General features: G+C 39.8%; 2 protein-coding genes across 36 annotated transcripts in view; one reads left to right on the forward strand and one right to left on the reverse strand.

The window, feature by feature from the left end:
- NCOR1 (nuclear receptor corepressor 1) overlaps window positions 1–8,996 on the forward strand; it is a 184,270-nt gene extending 175,274 nt beyond the window's left edge. For all 33 annotated transcript variants that reach the window (XM_016932276.3, XM_024350438.3, XM_054670431.2 and 30 more), the window contains 3 exons: window positions 627–848; window positions 5,402–5,581; window positions 7,910–8,996. In XM_016932276.3, the coding sequence (XP_016787765.2) occupies window positions 627–848; window positions 5,402–5,581; window positions 7,910–8,097 (590 nt within the window). In that variant the 3' untranslated portion in view covers window positions 8,098–8,996. The remainder of the gene's footprint in view (window positions 1–626; window positions 849–5,401; window positions 5,582–7,909) is intronic.
- A 2,611-nt stretch (window positions 8,997–11,607) lies between these two features.
- Window positions 11,608–21,019, reverse strand: part of TTC19 (tetratricopeptide repeat domain 19) — a 29,349-nt gene continuing 19,937 nt past the window's right edge. For all 3 annotated transcript variants that reach the window (XM_511781.9, XM_016932291.4, XM_003318097.7), the window contains 3 exons: window positions 15,209–15,363; window positions 13,681–13,843; window positions 11,608–13,022 (listed from right to left, as the gene is read on the reverse strand). In XM_511781.9, coding sequence (XP_511781.2) covers window positions 12,889–13,022; window positions 13,681–13,843; window positions 15,209–15,363 — 452 coding nt within the window. In that variant the 3' untranslated portion in view covers window positions 11,608–12,888. The remainder of the gene's footprint in view (window positions 13,023–13,680; window positions 13,844–15,208; window positions 15,364–21,019) is intronic.

Below are 21,019 nucleotides of genomic sequence, written 5' to 3' on the forward strand. Positions count from 1 at the left end.
AGAAAGGAACTGAGATCCAGTAAATACCTATTGAAAATATAAATGAACAAAAAGAATGAAACAAAGAACACTGTCAAAACTAGGGAACTGAGAAAATTGTTGAGTAACTTTAATAGAAGTGTGGGTGACTGATTCACTTGGGAAACAAATTTCCTTAAGGAGTTATCTGTGGATTAAGATGGTCTCTGGGCTGGGCGCGGTGGCTCACGCCTGTAATCCCAGCACTTTGGGAGGCCAAGGCGGGCGGATCACCTGAGGTTGGGAATTCGAGATCAGCCTGACCAATATGGTGAAACCCCATCTCCTAAAAATACAAAAAATTAGCCCAGTGTGGTGGTGGGTACCAAGTAGTCCCAGCTACTTGGGAGACTGAGGTAGGACAATCCCTTGAATCTGGGAGGCGGAGGTTGCAGTGAGCCGAGATCGCGCCACTGCACTCCAGCCTGGGCGCGACAGAGAGAGACTCTGTCTCCAAAAAAAAAAAGGTCTCTGTGTGGTGGGTCCTGGTATTGTTCTAGGTCACTTGCCAAGTGCTGTGTGTATTCAGTGGGCTGATGGGGCAATGCATGTTTGTTTCCTGATTGGCCTTTCAGAAATAAGTGGAAATGTTTTTGATTCTCTTTCAGGCTCAGTTAGCTCTAGAGGCCATTCTTTTGCTGATCCTGCCAGTAATCTTGGGCTGGAAGACATTATCAGGAAGGCTCTCATGGGAAGCTTTGATGACAAAGTTGAGGATCATGGAGTTGTCATGTCCCAGCCTATGGGAGTAGTGCCTGGTACTGCCAACACCTCAGTTGTGACCAGTGGTGAGACACGAAGAGAGGAAGGGGACCCATCACCTCATTCAGGTACAGCTTTCATTTTAGTGCTTTTCTGCTGCTTTTCCCCAAAAAAGCCAGTTTATTTCCCAAATTCTGATGCATCACTAAGACATTTCATTTATGTCTTTATGTGCTCAGAGTCACCTCTTAGGGTTCCCGTTACTTAAAAAAGGTTTTTAAAAACCTACCCAGACATTATAATATGAACAGAAATAAAATGGAAGAAAATTTTTACCCAAAGTGTCACCCTCCTGGGATGTCCATTTTTTATTTGTTTGCACCTAGTCCTCATCTATACATACTACATTGTAATTGTAACACAAATATAATGTTTTTGAATAAAAGTGATTTAACTGTAAAAATTAGGCTCAGTAGAAAAGAAACGTAAGCCAGCCAGGTGCGGTGGTTCACGCCTGTAATCCCAGCACTTTGGGGGGGCGGAGGCGGGCGGATCACAAGGTCAAGAGATCGAGACCGTCCTGGCCAACATGGTGAAACCCCATCTCTACTAAAAATACAAAAATTAGCTGGGCATGATGGCGTGTGCCTGTAATCCCAGGTACTCAGGAGGCTGAGGCAGGAGAATTGCTTGAACCCGAGAGGCGGAGGTTGCTGTGAGCTGAGATCACGCCACTGCACTCCAGCCTGGAAACAGAGTGAGACTCCGTCTCAAAATACATACATACACACACATACGCGCGCGCGCACACACACACACACACACACAATAAAATAAAATAATCGTAAGCCATAAAAAAAGAGTAGGAAAAAAGGTGTAATCATAGCACTTTGGGAGGGTAAGTTGGGTGGATCACTTGAGCTCAGGAGTTTGAGACCAGCCTGGGCAACATGATGAAAACCCTGTCTCTACAAAAATTACAAAAATTAGCTGGGTGTGGTGGCTCACGCTGTAGTCCCAGTTACTTGTGGGGGCTGAGGTGGGAAGATCACTTGAGCCCAGGAGGCAGAGGTTGCAGTGAGCTGCAATTGCACCACTGCACTCCAGCCCAGGTGACAAAGTGAGACCCTGTCTCAAAAAAGGAAAAAAAAAAAGAGTAGGAAAAAGGGAAGAAAAAGAAACAGTTCTTCAGATCACATCATCTGGAATGCTAATGCTTGTATCTGATAAGCATTGTTTCAGACATGTCTCTGGATAGCCAGATAAGAGTTGCTAGAATGAGATTTTATACATTCTGTTAAAAACAAGCACACAAAAAAACCATAATAATCCTAAGCTTTAATCTTACAACCTTTTTCTTAATATTTTGAGAATATCTCTTGTGCTTTTAAAAACTACCTGAAGTTCAGCAGTATTTCTGTTTTAGTTTAGATTTATTTTCCTGTTATCTTCAAGCAAAAGATCTATCTCACTATGGTTAAGAAAAAGATTAAAGAGATTAGAGGTCTTAAAAAAAAAACTATACATGTTAACTTTAAGACCTTATCAGTGTACTTCCTCCTCTGAAAAATGAACATCGTCTTCCCCTTTCTGTTCTTACCTTCCAATTTTTATTGGCTTTAAGTGTGTGTGTTTTAAGGTTATAAGACTGGTGACTTAGTCAATTACAATTGTACTGGTTGTATAGGAATTTGGGGCAGTGTGAAATTGTTTTGCTGGGGCTGAGGAAAAAATTTGCTGATGACCTGGGCTCTGATCTCTTCTGAGCTCTTTTTGATGTTTTCTTTTAGAGCACAGTCAGAGATGTCTCACTTCTGTGAACTTCTGCTGAGTTCATCAGCTACACTGTCTGGAAAAATCACAAGGGCTACCAAAACTCTGCTCAAGTCCTGTAGTAGCATGAAGAAGCTTTGTTCTGCAGTTTTTCCTTTACATATTATTTCTTTGTGTGGTGTATTAATTCCAGTTGGGAAAGGGGGGTTGGTCATTAGTGAAGTATGATTTTTGTCACCCTGCCTTCTTTCTTTAGTAGTTTCTGTACTCTGAGGCCAGTAAAGAAGGCTTGATGTCCCAGAAATTTCAGTTCCTTAATTACCACATTTTAATGGCAGGAGGACGAACCTTGTTTTTTGTTTTGATTGTTACAAGGGAAATTCTGGCTTTCTTTTAAATGCAAGCATACCTTGTTTTATTGTGCTTTTTTTTTTAACTGAAGGTTTGTGGCAACCCTGTGTCAAGCAAGTCTGTCAGCATTATTTTTCTAATAGCATGGGCTCTCCTTTGTGTCTGTGTCATATTTTGGTAATTCTCACAATATTTCAAACTTGTTCATGATTATTATCTCTGTGACGGTGATCAGTGATCTTTGATATTACTATTGTAATTGTTTGGGGGCACCATGAGGAGCGCCTGTATAAGATGGCAAACAACCCATAAAGGTGGTGTGTGTCCTGACTCCTCCACTGACTGGTTGTTCCCTGTCTCTCTCCTCCTCTGGCTTCCTTATTCCCTGACACACAACAATATTCAAAAGCGGCCAATTAACCCTACAATGGCTTCTAAGTGTTCAAGTGAAAAGAAGAATCACTAAGTCTGTCACTTGAAATGAAAAGTTAGAAATGATTAAGCTTAGTGAGAAAGGCATGTTGAAAGCCAAGACAGGCTGAAAGCTACACCTCATGTGCCAAACAGTTAGCCAAATTGTGAATGCAAAGGAAAAGTTTTTGAAGGAAATCGAAAGTGCTATTCCAGTGAACACACAAATGGTAATAAAGCAAAACAGTGTTTTGCGACACACAGAAGATTCTAGTGGTCTGGATAGAAGACCAAACCAGCCACAACATTCCCTTAAGCCAAAACCTAATCCTAATCCAAGCCCTAACTCTTCAATTCTCTGAAGGCTCAGAGAGGCGAGGAAGCCACAGACGAGAAGGCTGAAGCTAGCAGAGGCCATTCAGAGGTTGAAGAAGCCGTCTCTATAACATAAAAGTGCAAGGTGAGGGAGAAAGTGCTGATGAAGATGTTGCAGCAAGTTACTCAGAAGACCTAGCTAAGATCTTTGATAAAGGTGACTGCATTAAACAACAGATCTTCCATGTAGACAAAACAGCCTTCTACTGGAAGAGTCCAAAACTTCAAAAGACAGGCTGACTCTCTTGTTAGGGTCTAATGCAGGTGGTGACTTTTAAGTTGAAGCCAGTGCTCCTTTACCATTCTGAAAATCCTAGGGCACTTAAGAATTATGCTTGGTCTACTCGCCTGTGCTCTAGAAATGGAACAAAGCCTAGATGACAGCATGTGTTTACAGAATGGCTTGCTGAATATTTTAAGCCCACTGTTCAGACCTACTGCTTAGAAAAAATAATTTTCAATACTGCTCATTAACAATCCACTTAGTCACCCAAGAGCTCTGATGGAAAGGTTCAAGGAGATGAATGTTGTTTTCATGCCTGCTAACACAACATCCATTCTGAAGCCCATGGATCAAGGAATAATTTCTACTTTCAAGTCTTATTATTTAAGAAATACATTTCATAAGGCAATAGCTGCCATACTGATTCCTCTGATGGATTTGAGCAAAGTAAACTGAAAACCTTCTGAAAAGGATTCACCATTTTAGATGCTATTAACGACATTTGTAATTCATGGGAGGAGGTAAGAATATCAACATTAACAGGAGTTTGGAAAAAGATGATTCCAGCTCCCATGGATAACTTGGGAGGGGATCAAGACGTCAGTGGAGGGAGTCACTGCAGGTGTAGGAGAAATAGCAAGAGAGGCCAGGTATGATGACTCATGCCTGTAATCCCAGCACTTTGGGTGGCTGAGGCAGTAGAATCACTTGAACCCAGGAGTTTGAGACCAACCTGGGCAACATGGTGAGACCCCATCTCTACAAAAATTTTAAAAAGTAGCCGGGTGTGGTGGTGTGTACCTGTGGTCCCAGCCACTTGGGTCTGAGGTGGGAGGATTGCTTGAGCCCAAGAAGTTGAGGCTTTAGTGAGCTGGTAAGCCGTGATTGCGCCACTGCAGTGGAGCCTGGGCAGCAGAGGTGAGACCCTGCCTTAAAAAAAAAAAAAAAAAAAAAAAGAACAAGAGAACTAGAACTAGTAGTGGAGCCTGAAGATGTAACTGAATTGCTGCAATCTCATGATCAAACTTGAAATGGATGAGGAGTTGCTTCTTAGGGATGAGCAAAGAAAGTGGTTTCTTGAGATTGAATCTGCCCCTGTAGATGCTGTGAACATTGTTGAAATGACAACAAAGGATTTAGAACACTACATTACATAAACCCAGTTAATAAAGAAGGGTTTGAGGGATCAACTCCAATTTTGAAAGTTCTACTGTGGCTAAAATGCTATCATTGCATGCTACAAATAAATCTTTCATGAAAGGAAAAGAAATTGCCACAGCCATCCCAGCCTTCGGCAACCGCCATGCAGATTAGTCAGCAGCCATCAACATGGAGGCAAGACCATCCACCAGCAAAATAATTGTGACTTACTGAACCCTCAGTATCTCTGAGGTATGCCTGTAGTGTTTTATTTCATTGAGTACCAGGATCTGGATTCTTCATGTTACCATTCTGCTTTTTTTTCATTTAGCAATATATAATCATTAGCATTTTGGTAATTTTTGAGAACTTAATATATTAATACTTTAACTTGAATTTCACTTTCAGGAGGAGTTTGCAAACCAAAGCTGATCAGCAAGTCAAACAGCAGGAAATCTAAGTCTCCTATACCTGGGCAAGGCTACTTAGGAACCGAACGGCCCTCTTCAGTCTCCTCTGTACATTCAGAAGGGGATTACCATAGGCAGACGCCAGGGTGGGCCTGGGAAGACAGGCCCTCTTCAACAGGTAAGGATTCTGCTTTAACTTAGAAAATGAGATAGAGCAATAATATCAATGTCTTGGTTATTAGTTCTTCAAAATTCAGCAATTCTTCTAATTTGGAAACCTATATTCCCATTTCTGTATCATTAATATGTTCCACTTTGCCGAATAGAAGTATTTTTTTGAGGGGTCTTGTTCTGTCACCCAGGCTGGAATGCAATGGCATGATCATGGCTCACTGCAGTCTCGACCTCTGAGGCCCAGGTGATCCTCTCACCTGAGCGACCCAAGTAGCTGGGACTACAGGTGTGCACGACCATACCATGCCTGGCTAATTTTTTTCATTTTCATTTTCATTTTTATTTTTTGTAGGGACAAGGTCTCACTACATTGCCCAGGCTGGTCTTGAACTCCTGAACTCATTCCTCCTGCCTTGGCCTCACAAAGTGTTAGTATTACAGGAGTCAACCAATGCACACACCCAGAATAGAAACTGAATGCACATATAACCTGAAACATTTTTAGAATGCAAAGCCTGATTACCATAAACAAAGGAAGAGCTATGAAAAAATAATCTCAACCATTCTCCTCACTTCTGTATTACACTGGTAGCGAACATTTACTATTTGCAAAGCAAATAAGGTGGTTTTAGTTCTTTTAAGAACTGTACCTGAATGTACCCATGCCACTTCTAAGAGAACTTCACCTTTCATATTGGTATTCTTAGAAAAAGTTCTTAGGGAAATACTAAGAAATCAAAATTAGAAATGAGAAGACGAGTTTAAAAAGCCATCATCTAGCTGGGCGCGGTGGCTCATGCCTGTTATCCCAGCATTTTGGGAGGCTGAGGCGGGCAGATCACTTGAGGTCAGAGGTGGGAGAATCACTTGAACCTGGGAGGCGGAAATTGCAGTGAGCTGAGATTGCGCCACTGCACTCCAGCCTGGGCAACAAAAAGAGACTCCATCTTAACAAAAACAAAAAAAGCCATCATCTGTCTGTACATTCACTACATTTACACAAACTGATGAAAAACAATACTCCAGGATACTTATTATTTTCTATTTTGTGCCTATTTGTAAACTTAATGTATGTAATAACTATGATCACGGTAGCTTTAAAAAGCAACAGACTTTTAAAATAAAACTGGGATATTACGAATTTTAGAGTTTCAGAGAATTATAAGCCATCTTTTCCTTAGGATTAAATACAAATATGTCACTGAAAAAAATCTGAAATGTGTCCTTCCCTGTAAGATATATATAAATTATATCAGGCTTTTAGAGTGGTTGTTTTGAGTTTGAAGGCTTACAGCCCAGACCAGTGGTTGCTGCTTCTCAAATCTCTCTTAGGGAAGAATTAATTAGGCCATACATGAGATTTATTATTTGATGAAATGGTTATGTTTTATGTTTTATGTTTTTGGGTTTTCTTTTCTTTCTTTTTTTCTTTTTTTTTTTTTTTGGAGACGGAGTTTCGTTCTTGTTGCCCAGGCTGGAGTGCAATGGTGCTATCTCGGCTCACAGCAACCTCCGCCTCCTGGGTTCAAGCAATTCTCCTGCCTCAGCCTCCCGACTAGCTGGGATTACAGGCATGCGCCACCACACCCGGCTAATTTTGTAAGATGGGGTTTCTCCATGTTGGTCAGGCTGGTCTTGAACTCCCGACCTCAGGTGATCTGCCCACCTCGGCCTCCCAAAGTGCTGGGATTACAGGCGTGAGCCACTGCGCCCAGCCTGTTTTTGCGTTTTCTTAAGCTGTAGGAGGCTTTCTGGGGACAGTTAAACATCTAGAAACTGATGAAGGGTAGCAGTGTTCATTAATTACCTCATTTCTCAATCTTGTAGACTTTAAAATCTGCCCAGTGAGATTCAGCAGATGACTTGCATCCTGCTGCCCCTCAGTCTGCAGACGTTCCTGGGTACTTGTCCATTGTCGTCTGAGAACTATACTCTTGCATTTCTCTTGAAGAGTTAAGAAAGCTCTTGCTATAACCTGACTCTGTTTCAGTTAGAGCTTAATACTCAGTGGTTCAACTTGGATTCTCCATGGAAACATCTGATATAGACTTAACTAAAAATCTAGCCTGGGCTTTCTCTTCTGGGCTCAGCAGCCCTCACTCATATGCTACTCATGTTACTCTTCTTTTTTGGACCCGCACTGACTGCTATGTATCATTGGCTAGGATTTAAGTGGTGAGACTTTGGCCATTCCGTGTTGTATTCATTTTGCTTTCATGGTGTCACATGACCATTTTACAATAATCCTATTCTACTCCATCCTACAAAAGTTGGATTGGATGAAATACCAGTTATGTTGATGACAATGAAAACCTAATTTTTCTTTTGTCAGGCTCAACTCAGTTTCCTTATAACCCTCTGACTATGCGGATGCTCAGCAGTACTCCACCAACACCGATTGCATGTGCTCCCTCTGCTGTGAACCAAGCAGCTCCTCACCAACAGAACAGGATCTGGGAGCGAGAGCCTGCCCCACTGCTCTCAGCACAGTACGAGACCCTGTCGGATAGTGATGACTGAACTGCACAAAGTGAGGGGAACAGGGTGCAGGAGAGGGATCTCTAGTTTTTGTGGTTTAATTTTTAGTAGCAGGTCAAAAACCTGCCCTCCTGTGACTTATTCCCTGAGACTTTTCAGGAGAGCCAGCCCACAGATGATGAAGAAATGATGGAAATTCATTTGGAGAGTCAAATGGGAAAAAAACAAACAAAAAACTGCCTTTGATACAGGCAATTCAGTGGACTATAATAATAGTGGAGGGTTGAGATGTAGAGTTTTTAAAAAGTGAACAGTTGCTGTTCTTACATCTGTAAAGAAAACCATAATGTCTTTAAATCACTCTTCTGTAAATAGATGACCTTTTTGCAGTGTATATCCCCTTGCTGTAGTATCTGGTGTACTTATGTTCAAATCAGCGCATCAACTTTGGGGGTGATTTTTAAAAATCTTTTTGTCTATCTATCTTTTTAACCTAACCCTAGCCTTCTAAACAACCTCATACAGCCCAGTTACATAATGTTGGCTGTCACGGGCATTGTACTTTTATCTGATATTGTTTCCTCTAAATTCAGCTTTCCAGTGATGTTTAAAATCTTGTGAAAATGTTTAGATTTTTAACACAGACCCTGTCATAAAATCTGTACATTAGGGTCAAAAGGTAAAAGTAACAAATTCTGCCATATTGTAAATTTCCAGTGCAGGCTTTAATTTTTTTTTTTTTCATTAGTAGCACTGAAAAAATATTACTGCATGGGTATGTTCTAGTTCAGTTTATAAAGTTTTAAAGGCTTATTTGAGGCATACCTCACTGTTACGCACACTGGTAATTTAACCATGCCCCTAAGTATTCCTTTTCTCCTGCATTTGATGCAGCCCAACAAAGCTTTTGTTTTGAAATAAATTTGACTACCCTGTCCATAGCTACAGTAGATTATTTGTGGTTTAAGGCTCCTGGTGTCTCAGGTTCCAAAGGAAAAGCTTACATATTTTTCCCTTAGTTTGAATATATGATTGGTTGGGTTAAAAGATAATGATCTGTGTAGTATTTAGATAAGCTTTATGCTGCATCCTGAAAAACTCATGGTGAACACAGTCCTTTTCCCCATCACTATGGACCAGCATTTACTCTCACTTTGCTCCCTTGGGACAAGAGTTTACTGTTAAATGTTTTCATTTCACAGATTCTCAAGGTGCAAATAATTTAAAAGACTGAATTCTAAACTAATTATGGTACTAGAGGGCCAGTTTTATCTTTCATTAAGAATTGCTTGCTGAATTTTAAAGTTTTTTTCATACAATTTATCATAGCATTTAAGTATCTTTCTATAACATATAGATACTAACAGTTTTGGGAGAATGCCACTGGTAACTGGAAAGGGTAGAAACAGATCTCTCAGGATGATAAAAATTAGCACTTTACAGACTTTCAAGTAGACCTAAACTTTTAAACAAAAGTACTCAAGGCTTTTAAGGAAGCAGCTCTGTGATTAGCTACTGACCAAGACCCTCCTATCACTGGTGTCTAATCCCTATGTTACAGATGAAGACACAGGTTTAGTACTTTGCCCATATAGTTAAATTAGTGACAGAGATAGGCCATAAGCCCACATTTGTCTTCAGTCAAAGCTTTCACTCCTGTCCCTGTTCCACTCCTGTATACCTGAGGTCCCCAACATAAACTTTAGATCAGACTTAGTGGTCAGCATTCCTAGTACTTGGAAAGTTGGTATGTTTTACAACAGATATATGTAAACATATAAAAATTTCAAAATGAATGAAAAACAGTGACTAAATGTTCCACTTCACAGTTTTCTGCTGAATTTTTTTTTTCAGGTACTGGTAATATTTTAGAGTTTGTTAATAATTTATATTGCCAACCTACCATAAAAGAGATTATGATGGTATTTTTCTATGACCCTGAGGGTCTTAAGCTATTCTGAGTCAGAATACAGTTGACCCTTGAACAACACGGGTTTGAACTGTGTGGGTCCACTTATACATGGATTTTCTTCCACCTCTGCCACCCAAGATAGCAAGACCAACCCCTTCTCATCCTCAGCCTATTCAACATGAAGATGACAAGGATGAAGACCTTCATGATGATCCACTTCCACTTAATGAATAGTAAATATATTTTCTCTTCCTTATAATCTTAACAAACATTTTCTCTTCTCTAGCTTACTTTATTGTAAGAATACAGTATATAATACATATACAAAATATGTGTCAATCGACTATGTTATCCGTAAGACTTCTGGTCAGCAGTAGGCCATGAGTAAAGTTTCGGAGGAGTCAAAGTTAGATGTGGATTTTTGACTACTTAGGGGGTCTATGCCACTAACTCCTGCATTATTTGAAGGTCAACTGTATAGTTTCTGAGAACATGACAGATCAGAGCCTAACTTCTTACTCTTGCAGTTCTACCTGAGGACCCGAAGGTGAGGTGCTGTGAACCACTCCCTCCATCCTCATCATAATGCATGTGCGTATTACTTTATTTACCATCACCTGGAGAAGAAATCTCAGAATGAGAGTTAAAATCCAGTAATAGTTCTTGGTTCAAAATAAACGAAAGGACAGAATTCTCACATGGTTTACCTATGGAGGTTCACCTTATCATGATTTAAGTGGTAAGCACAGAGCAGCACTGACAACTTACTGCGGTTCACTGCAAACCAAAACATGATATTCTTTGTAGACTTAGATTTCAGTGTTCTGACACTATATCCTTACACGTGATTTTTTTAGCACCCAGAACTAAATTAAGGTCTTCCTAATACTCTTCATAAAAGTATTCTGACAGCCAGTTTTCCAGTGCATGTTTATGACTGCAAATTTCATAATGCTTTTAATTTTGGTACACTGAGTGATTCTATTTTAAAAATACTTATGCCCAGAAAACTCCAGTGACCATTGGACAGTTAAAAAATTTTAATGACACGATTTTAACCAATTCACTTTTGAATTTAGACCAATCAGTAAAGGAGATCAGTCCTCCTTTTGCTTCAGTACCTTATTTTACAACAGTGTAAATGAACTGTAATGAAAACACCCACATGAAGAGACTATCCTGAAAACTCCTAGTGTTTCCAACAACGAGACCATGAGCTGAGTCACTGTGGATGATTTAAAATTAATAAATAAATAAAACTTGGAATGAAAAACCTTTCAGTAACCCCTGCAGTTGTGAAAAGGTAAAAACATTCTCAATGCAAAAGGTGAGTGGTTGACATTAATTTTTTTAAGAAATCACCATACGTTAATACTGGTTTCTACTGAAACAGTCTGATTTATATTGTATCTTATCTCTCTGAGCTAGACTTGGTAAACGGCATTAGCTGCATGGTAAATAATATGAGATTAGACAGAAAATAGGAAGAAATTTACATCTGCAACATACAAAACTCTAGTTTTAGTCTAATCCCTGAGGATTTGGACCTCAAGGTTTCTGGTGTTTTTATTTTCTTCAGAAAGTTTTTTTTTTTTTTTTTTTTTTTGAGAAATGCAAAGATTACTGGGATACATACAATATTGTTGTGTAGTCTCATTTATTATGAAAAGATTCTTCCAGTATGTACATACGAACCAAAAATATCAGTTTATCAGTCCCACTCACATCCCACCCCCACAGGCATACCAACAGGGTCAATCTTCCTTCATGGTACCTAGAAAAACTGTCTTTTTCCTTAGGTAAATGGCTAAAAATGTATTCATATGACTGCTGCAGTAAGAGCATCCACCTATGTATCTTTACATACTTTGAGACAGTGTGATAAAGCTCTTTCAGCACAGCAGTCTATTCATTCAAAGTCATCTAACCAAATACCTTCCCCCACAGCTAAGAAAGAATCCCAGTGTTTCCCTAGTTTAGAGATGAAGATACTGAAATTGCAAAAGCAAAAAGGCTAGGACTAAGATCCAGGTCAGTAGTTCAGCTATACCAGCAGTACACATTAGAATTACGAAAAGTTTTAAAATATACCTGTAGGGGCCTATTCTGATTCAGAACAGCCTGGGCTGTGTGTCCTTAAAGAGTACTTGAGATGACTCAGTTGTGTGACTAAGGCTGCAAAGGAAGTAGAGTGTGTTCAGATAACACAGACAAAAGGTTACATCATTCTTAGTTTTTAGTTTTATATAAACACCCCCATTTTTAGTTTTATATAACCAGATAAATATGGTTCACTTTTATTTAAATTCAAATGGGTGCTATACTGTCACGTGCCTAATCCCCACTTTACAACTTCATGCTGGATGCTGGTAGCAAACTAAGATATTTTTCTCCTTTATGTATTAAATTCCACTTGTGCTTCATGAAACAGACTATAAGAACAACAATTCACCATAATCCCCCTTTGCCATGAGGAAGGTAATTCTGGTCAGTTTGCCAGGTATTGATAAAGTAAGAGAAGACAGGGCAGCAAATCAGCAGACCAAAAACTTATGGTAGAAATGCCAGGCTGAATCACCACACCCACAGTGCACAGGAACACCGGCCCATATTAATCTATAGTTCTACTTAGACCAGCAGGGACAGCACCAAGTCACGTGTTACAACTGAAAGCATCACTTGACGACATCCTGAAAGGTCATCATCAGTCGGGAATGAAAGTCATTTTTCCTTTAAAATACAAAAATGGCAGTGTATACAACCCCTCCTTCACTAAGGCTAAATTGAGGAAACCTGAATATCAAAAACGACAGATTTAAGCCATTGCTCTGGGTGCGACAGAGACAGGAATGATAGCTATTCTTCCACATTACTAGACATTATTCTCCCTACACAAAAATGGATTTAGAGCTTGACAGAATTTAAGTCAAAGGTCTACTTTTCTTTGACAGCTCAGCCAACTCTTCCCTGATGTGTTGTACAGAAATTTCATCTTTTTTCAGCTTTGCTTGCTTCAGTGCTTCCTGGTAGATCTCTTTTGCTTGTGTATATCGTTCTAAAATAACCCAGAGAGAAGGGACAGTAAGAAGAAAGTGTATGTTTTCAAGGTGATTCTGAAGAGAGAGCATGAATGCAGATATAGGGCTAATTTACTGTGTGCTTATGAAGCGACAAGCTGGTGCTGCCTCATTTCATCCCCATCTGACAGGCTGGAACTCCACTATATGCTGTGGGATTCCTAACGGCCCTTTCCAGTATATCCTGAGGACTTTGATGAGCCCAAGATTTCATGAATGGTGGTATGTGTAATACACCTGTCATCCCAGGTTTCTGAAAATGATCGGTATAGTGTGCTGACACTAAGAAATGTCTGACAAAATGATGCTTCCTGTCATAAAGCTTCACCAGCACACTGTGAGAAACACATTGTAACTGAACACATTTAGAAATCTGTAAAGCACTACTGACGTAAGGTACTATCATTGCAAGGTTTTCTCCAGCTTGATGGGGTTCGACAGGCTAGTGCAGGTCTGTAGAAGTTACGTGAATTGAACACAATAGTACTTCAACCTAATCAATACCTCCTTTTTCTGCCATTCAACCACATGTTTCTTCGTTGGCCCTTGCCCTCCCTACATACCATTTCACAAATTTATCAGTCCAGTGACATCCCTCCCTTAAAGCAAGTCAGTTAAGTTTACATTGCTACCTACCTCTGTGCATCAAAACTGCAGCTAGATTACTGAGTACCATGTGTAGCTCAGGATGATTTATCTGTCTTGCCAGATCTGATGCCCTTTGCATATAAATATAGGCCTCATCAAAGCGGCCCTGTGCATCCAGGGTAGTAGCCAGGTCACTCATCAGCACAATGGTCTGTATGTAAAAGAAAAAACCGTTTTTTCTTTAAAAACATGCCTTCACAGAACTTTAATGTGGAGTGCATCCAACTCTGAATACATAAGATTTCATCTTTCCTAGCATTCCACAAAAGATGAGGGATACCATTCTTTAACAAATTTGTGGGCATTTGTTAATCACAATCACATTGTACAGTGGACAATGTTAGTTCGACCTTTTGGGAAATAATACAAATCTGGAAATTAGGTAACAGACAGTGCTTATTAATCCAACTAATTACCCAATTAGAAGCACCAAATGAAAAACAACAGCAAGAAGCTACACATATGATCTCCTTTAAGGCTGAGCAACTTTGAGAAGCCAGCCTCCTATGGTTTGATTGCCTCTGGAGCCCCACTGTATTATGTTGTTCCTGCTGATAACCCTGAGGCTCATCAAAAACAAGAAATACACCATCTATTTTAGGAAGATGCCCAGTAGGAGTGTTTTTAATTTGGCTACTGAAATGGAATTTCAGTATGGAAGAGGTAGACTTCCATACCTACTTCCCCACTGATGCCATGCTTTAAGCCCCCTGACTCTAGTACTTGGAGATCTGAATTCTGTACTTGCTTGTTTATTATTCCTCACTCCATTAAGGGACTCTTCATAATAAGTTATAAATCCCTTTCATGGAGATAATTCATAGCTCAACCTCCCTTTTCTTCCAAAACATATTACTCACCCTACCCACGTACCCCAGCCTTGGGACACATTCAGTTAAAATTGTTATGTCTTATATTGGCGGTAGCGAGCATTCATAGACAAAGCAATGCACTCCTTACATCTAAGAACTTACTTGGATGGAGGGGAGACCCAAAGAGATGATTTCAATTCAATGTGTTTAGTGTTCTAACACAGAGCTTTACACGTTATACTTAAATTCTATAATATGCCAATGGTTTAAAAGTGTTTTTAATGTGGTCCCTTGCCCTTCCCTCACCTCCTGCCATTTTAACTGTGGGGCAAGGGAGGCAAGGATATTTGTGTATTAAACCGTTCCTCATAAGCTTCTAATAGGGGTATCTACAGACCCCACTCTGAAATACTGTGCTGTGTCCATCGAAGCCTGACCAGTCCTGCTCTGTAGAAAGGTTGCTCTGTTGTGCATGGATCATGCAAAAAGTTCTGGGCAGACCTAGTAACTGATAACTAGTCTCAAATCCTTTCTGAAACAAGTAGTTGGGGTGAGGGTGCTGGTGATAAGAAAATGAGTAGACTGGGGAGCAAGGAGGATCTAGGACCATCTGCTGATCCTGTTACCAATGAGTGTGACATTTCACACCCTTCAATTTTGAAGCCTTTGTTTTATATTCCCCCTTCTGTGTTTTCCTCCCTTACCTGTGGGTGTCTTTCTCCTTGTATTTCTTCAGAAATCTGCAGAGCTTTTTCATACATCCTTTGTGCCTGTGACGGCTGCTTGGAGAACAGAAGGTAGCGAGCACAGGCGTCTAAGCACATGCCCAAGAGGAGGTGGGTATTGGCTTTCTCTTCCACTAAGGAGAAAAGAGGAATCAGCAAATCTACCCAAATGGTTGTTACCAGGACCCACAAATATGTCAGCAGAATGGGACCCACATGTCACTTAGGGAACAATGTAGGTGGATTAACATCCAGTTAAATGACCTATTCCAGACCAGCTGGAATCATGGAACTTCAGCCCACATTTTAAGTAGATTAAGAGTCCGCACATCAATTAAAATGTGGAATGTTATTTTTAGTTTGAAACAAATAATATTCAGCAGAAACAAATGAAGATAAACCCAAAGAAGAATGAGTTAACAACAAAAAGTCAAGGCCAATGAAAAACCTGTATGGTATAAGAAAAACAATGCAGGAAGAAGACAGAGAACACTCAGAATCCTGAAGTGCAAAGTCACAAGCTGAATTTAAAGAATTCAACGTAAAGGCTGGGCGTGGTGGCTCACACCTGTAATCACAGCACTTTGGGAGGCCGAGGCAGGTGGATCACAAGGTCAGGAGATTGAGACCATCCTGGCTAACATGGTGAAACCCCGTCTCTACTAAAAATACAAAAAAAAAAAAAAAAAAAAAAAATTAGCCAGGCGTGGTGGCGGGTGCCTGTAGTCCCAGCTACTCAGGAGGCTGAGGCAGGGGAATGGCGTGAACCCAGGAGGTGGAGCTTGCAGTGAGCCGAGATCACACCACTGCACTCCAGCCTGGGCGACAGAGCGAGACTCCGTCTCAAAAAAAAAAGAAAAAGAATTTAAGGTAAAATTTAAACAAGCTAATCATTCAGAGAAGAAGAATAAAGCTTACAATGACATAGCACCTCTCAACACATTCAAGAATTGACTATACGACTCCTGAAAAAGAACAAGCTTAAAATACCTAATGCCATGTAAGAAGAATTGGAGACACAGATCTAGAGAACGGTAACCTATATCAACCTGGGTAAGACTTCTAAAAGATGATACAAATAATGTAGAAATGGTCATAAGCAAGATTATATGGAAATTCTGCCAACAACTCAGCAGGAGGTAACTGTTCACACAATAAAAGACTAGAAAAAGAGGTTACCTTAGATAATCTTAGGTTCAGTTGGGTTTATTTACCAGCAAAGCTGTCGTTCATATCAAGCCCTTTCCCTTCTATGTCTTCAGTTTTCAGAAATCTTACAAGTGGCATAGAGTTTAAGGAAGACTATGTTACTAAAATGAGACTTTTCTTTTTTAATGCCTTCCCATTTAGAAAAAAAGTGCAGCTTGCTTCTATATCGCTTACCTAATTTTACATAAATATACTCTTTGAGGCTGGAGCAAATCTGATTTTCAATGTGAAAATAAACTATTAAAAGTGTTCTTGGAGTTATTTCTACAGAGAACTAACACCAGAATCGTCTGTATCATCAGACTCGTCTATTTCTGAAAAATCGGATTCATCAAATGAATCTTCAACCAACAACTATTCGAGAATGATGTTAACATCACGCGTAGGCATGCTATGTTTTCTAGGATTTGACGTCTTCAGCGATCAAGAATTACTGTATTTTGTAAATGGAAATACCACTACTAAAAACAGAATGCTATAAATAGAATGATGTCTTGTTTCCAAAGTTGATATACTAGAGCAATGTGAAAATGATAAAAGCGAGATATTTTGTGGCAACGATTTAAAAAGATGTTCAGTAGTAAAACAAAAGTACAAGAATAAAGTGACAAGCAATTCTAGTGGAAACTTGTTACCCTTGTTATCACTGAGTAGTGGAGTGGAAGCAAAAGCAGTAAAACTTTTTAGAGAAAACAGTGAGGTACAATTTAGCTATAATATCTTAAAAATACATTTAAAATTCACAGCACATTCTGACCACAAGAAAAATGGAAACACTTTCTGAAAAGCAAACTTTTCTAAAGATAAATGTACTATTACTGAACTTTTAGAAAACGTAAGAGAACTTTTAGCAACTGCCAAGAGAAAATTTCATAAAGTTCCCCCAAAGAGTTCCTTTGCTAGTAATTTACTTAAACATGGTTCTTTGAAATATTAATATAAAAATTGCTAAAAGTTAGACAAGAAAAAAATCAAGTACTTTAATAACAACTGAGAAATATATTGGAATCGTTTATACAGAGCCCCTAAAGGACCATTTGAAACTGAGGCATATTTACTTCTTCAAACATAAATGATTCTCTTTCATAAATAACTTCTAGTCACAGAAAAAGATATGCTACTATACTCAGTCCATGAAGCAAACAGGATTCACTATAGAATTTTTTACTCAAAATATTACCAAATGGAATAATCAGATGTATTAAGATGACCAAACAGCATTTATTCCAGGAATAAAAGAATGGTTCAGTATATCAAACTAGGTTTACATAAATATGGACTAAAGGGAATTTGATAAAGTACTGGAGCAATTATATGCATTTGTAACAATAGCAAAAGAGCATCTCTAATTTAGGAAAACTTGAGCATAGGCCTCTAACACTCCCCTACCCCCTCACCATCAATAGCAATATAGGAAAGTCTACAAGGGTCTTTGAAACTAGAGATATTTGTTGCCCAAATTCCAAGAATATCCTGAGATTTCTGCTAAACTAAATCTCTTGTTAATCAACTGATTAGCACTTTCTGATGAGTGTTAATGGTTTTAGTGGAGGGAATAAAGCAGAATCTAACGTAACACTATAGATGAAACCCATCTGCTTCAAACACCTGGAAACCTTAGATAAACTATAACACACATCCTTTCCCTGCACAGCTGAGCTCCCAAGAGCCAGAAATTAGGAGTAAGCTAAAACCCAAAGTGGAGAGTCTGTGAGTTGACACAGCAGAAGCCCGGTTTTTGTTGTAGCTTGAGTGTCTCTGTAATCCAGGAATTAAAGCTGTTGATGTGTACTAAACAAAATGAGATCTGAAGCCAATGCATAAAACCAGGATGATTACCATTAGGACCACAACCCCAGGAAAAGCATGTATGTGAAAAAAATTGCACCACTCCAACCTACACTCCCCTTAACCCCCCGACCACAGGCACAGGGAGACAACAAGGAGCCTTGAATGGCCAAGTCTGGAATCTAAAGAGGAGAAAAATGACTACCCTGTAAATTCGATGTCTAAATTTGTAGCATCCACTTCGGCCAGGAGCTGAGTGCCTGGAAGACACAAAACTATTCTGGAATCTCACTTATAGCTAAAACCTTGCTGAAGATGAATGTATAATCCAAGATTAGTAAACATGACAATTCATCATAAATGAGAATCAGCAGACAGTAAAAAAGCAGGCCTCATCCCCCCAAATTTTAGAAAATCAGACAACTCCAGTAATTCTAACTCCTTACTTCCAGTAAGTCAAGCAGCATACACCACCTCAGAGTCTTGTACCTGTAATTGCCCTTTGTCTGTAATTTTTTTCCCTCACAAATAGCCACTTGGCCTATTCTCTCCCATTCACCAGGTTTCATACTAACAAGGCCTTCTCTACCCCCTCTATAAGACACCATACTGCCCCAACATATTCCTGGTATACATATTCCTTCATAAATATCTACATAGCACTTTGGACACACCAACTTACTGGGTAGTGCTTACTATGCGTCTTTCCCCCACCAGAAATGTAGCTCCATGAGGCGGTGACTTTGTTTTTTTGTTTTTTCTTTTTTGAGACGAAGTCTCACTCTGTCGCCCAGGCTGCAGTGCAGTTGCAAAATCTCGGCTCACTGCAACCTCCGCCTCCTGAGTTCAAGTGATTCTTCTGCCTCAGCCTCCCGAGTAGCTGGGACTACAGGTGCGCCACCACGCCCAGCTAATTTTTTTTGTATTTTTATTAGAGACGGGGTTTCACAATATTTGCCAGGCTGGTCTTGAACTCCTGACCTCATGATCTGCCCGCCTTGGCCTCCCAAAGTGCTGGGATTACAGGCGTGAGCCACTGTGCCCAGCCAACTTTCTTTTATTTATATCTGTATCTCAGCACCTAGCAGCATATCTAGCGTGTAATGGGCACTCAGTATTTCTGACTGAATTGTTGAATGAATGAACAAATAGAAGGAATTATAAAAGGGCTAGGCGTGGTGGCTCACACCTGCAATCCTGTACTTTGGGAGGCTGAGGCAGGAGGACCACTTCAGCCCAAGAGGTCGAGACCAGCCTGGACAACATAGCGAAACCTCATCTCTACTCTCCCCCACCACCCCCCAAAAATATATATAAGCCAGACATGGTGGCACGTGCCTGTACTCCTAATTCTTCTGGAGGCTGAGGTGGGAGGATCACTTGATATCAGGAGTTTAAGGTTGCAGTGAGCTGTGATCGTGTCACTGCACTCACTTCAGCCTGGCCAACAAAGGAAGACCTTGTCTCTTGGGGGGTGGGGGGTAGTGGGGGAAATAAAGTACTGAATTAAATAGGGAAAAATTATAATGAAACTAAAAATAGTTATAATTACAGATTTAAACATTAGCACCCCATGAATCTATGAAAACCCAATATAGAGATGTCATTACAAATCAAGACATAAGAAGCACAAACTATGAAGATAAATATCAAGATTGTTAATATACAAATTTTTAATCTACATCAAATGCCCTAATGTGAAAAGACAAGCTACAAAGAGATACGTAACCCACAAAAATACAAAATGATCGAATACATAAGGAACTCTTATGAATCGTTAAGAAAAAGACAACCCCTCAAAAATATAAGCAAAAGATATGAAGAAATAATTTTCAGAGCAGGTAATCTGAATAACCGATAAATACAGTAATCAGAAACACATAGTGAAGCCACAATGAAATTCCTTTTCAAACCCAGCAGATTATCAAAAAAATCTGATAACAAAGATATACAGAGAACATCATGAACACTAATATACTGCTAGTCAAAATGTAAACTGGTAAAACCACTTTGATCAGCAATTTGGTTTTTGCTGCTGTTTTTGAGACAGAGTCTTGCAGTGGCTTGATCTCAGCTCATTACAACCTCTGCCTTCCTGGGTTTAAGCGATTCGCATGCCTCAGCCTCCCAAGTAGTTGGGATTACAGGTACCCACCAGCATGCCTGGCTTTTTTTTTTTTTTTTTTAAGTAGAGATGGGGTTTCACCATATTGGCCAGGCTGGTCTCCAACTCCTGACCTCAAATGATCTGCCTGCCTCAGCCTCCCAAAATGCTGGGATTACAGGTGTGAGCCACTACACCCAGCCTGATAAGCAATTTGGTATATGCACCCCGGCAACTCCACTTTTATGTAATATTCCAGGTGTGCACAAAGATGCAAGTCCAAGAATGTTCAGTGAAGTATGACTTTTAACAGCAAAACATATAGAATAACCCAACAGGTCCATCAATAGAACTGTGGTATATTTCTACAATGGACTACTATACCATGGTTGTAGTGAGTGAACCACACAGGGCCACCTTTAGCTTGTATCCACACTTGTGAACAGAAAAAAGGTTCAACTTACCCCTCACCCCAGTGGATTAATTAGAGGAAGTCACCCTTTAAAGACAGACGCAACCCAGCAGACATGCAGTTTGGCAAGCAAACAGGGCCTCTGTGCTAAGAAAACTGCTTTAAATAGCAGCCCAATAAATCTCATCAACATAATATTGAGTGACAAAAGCAAACTACAAAACCAATTGTACAGTATGATACCATTCATATTAAGTTTAAAAACATATTAGCCCTA

Source organism: Pan troglodytes, chromosome 19 (assembly GCF_028858775.2).
Source record: "Pan troglodytes isolate AG18354 chromosome 19, NHGRI_mPanTro3-v2.0_pri, whole genome shotgun sequence".
NCBI lineage: Eukaryota > Metazoa > Chordata > Mammalia > Primates > Hominidae > Pan > Pan troglodytes.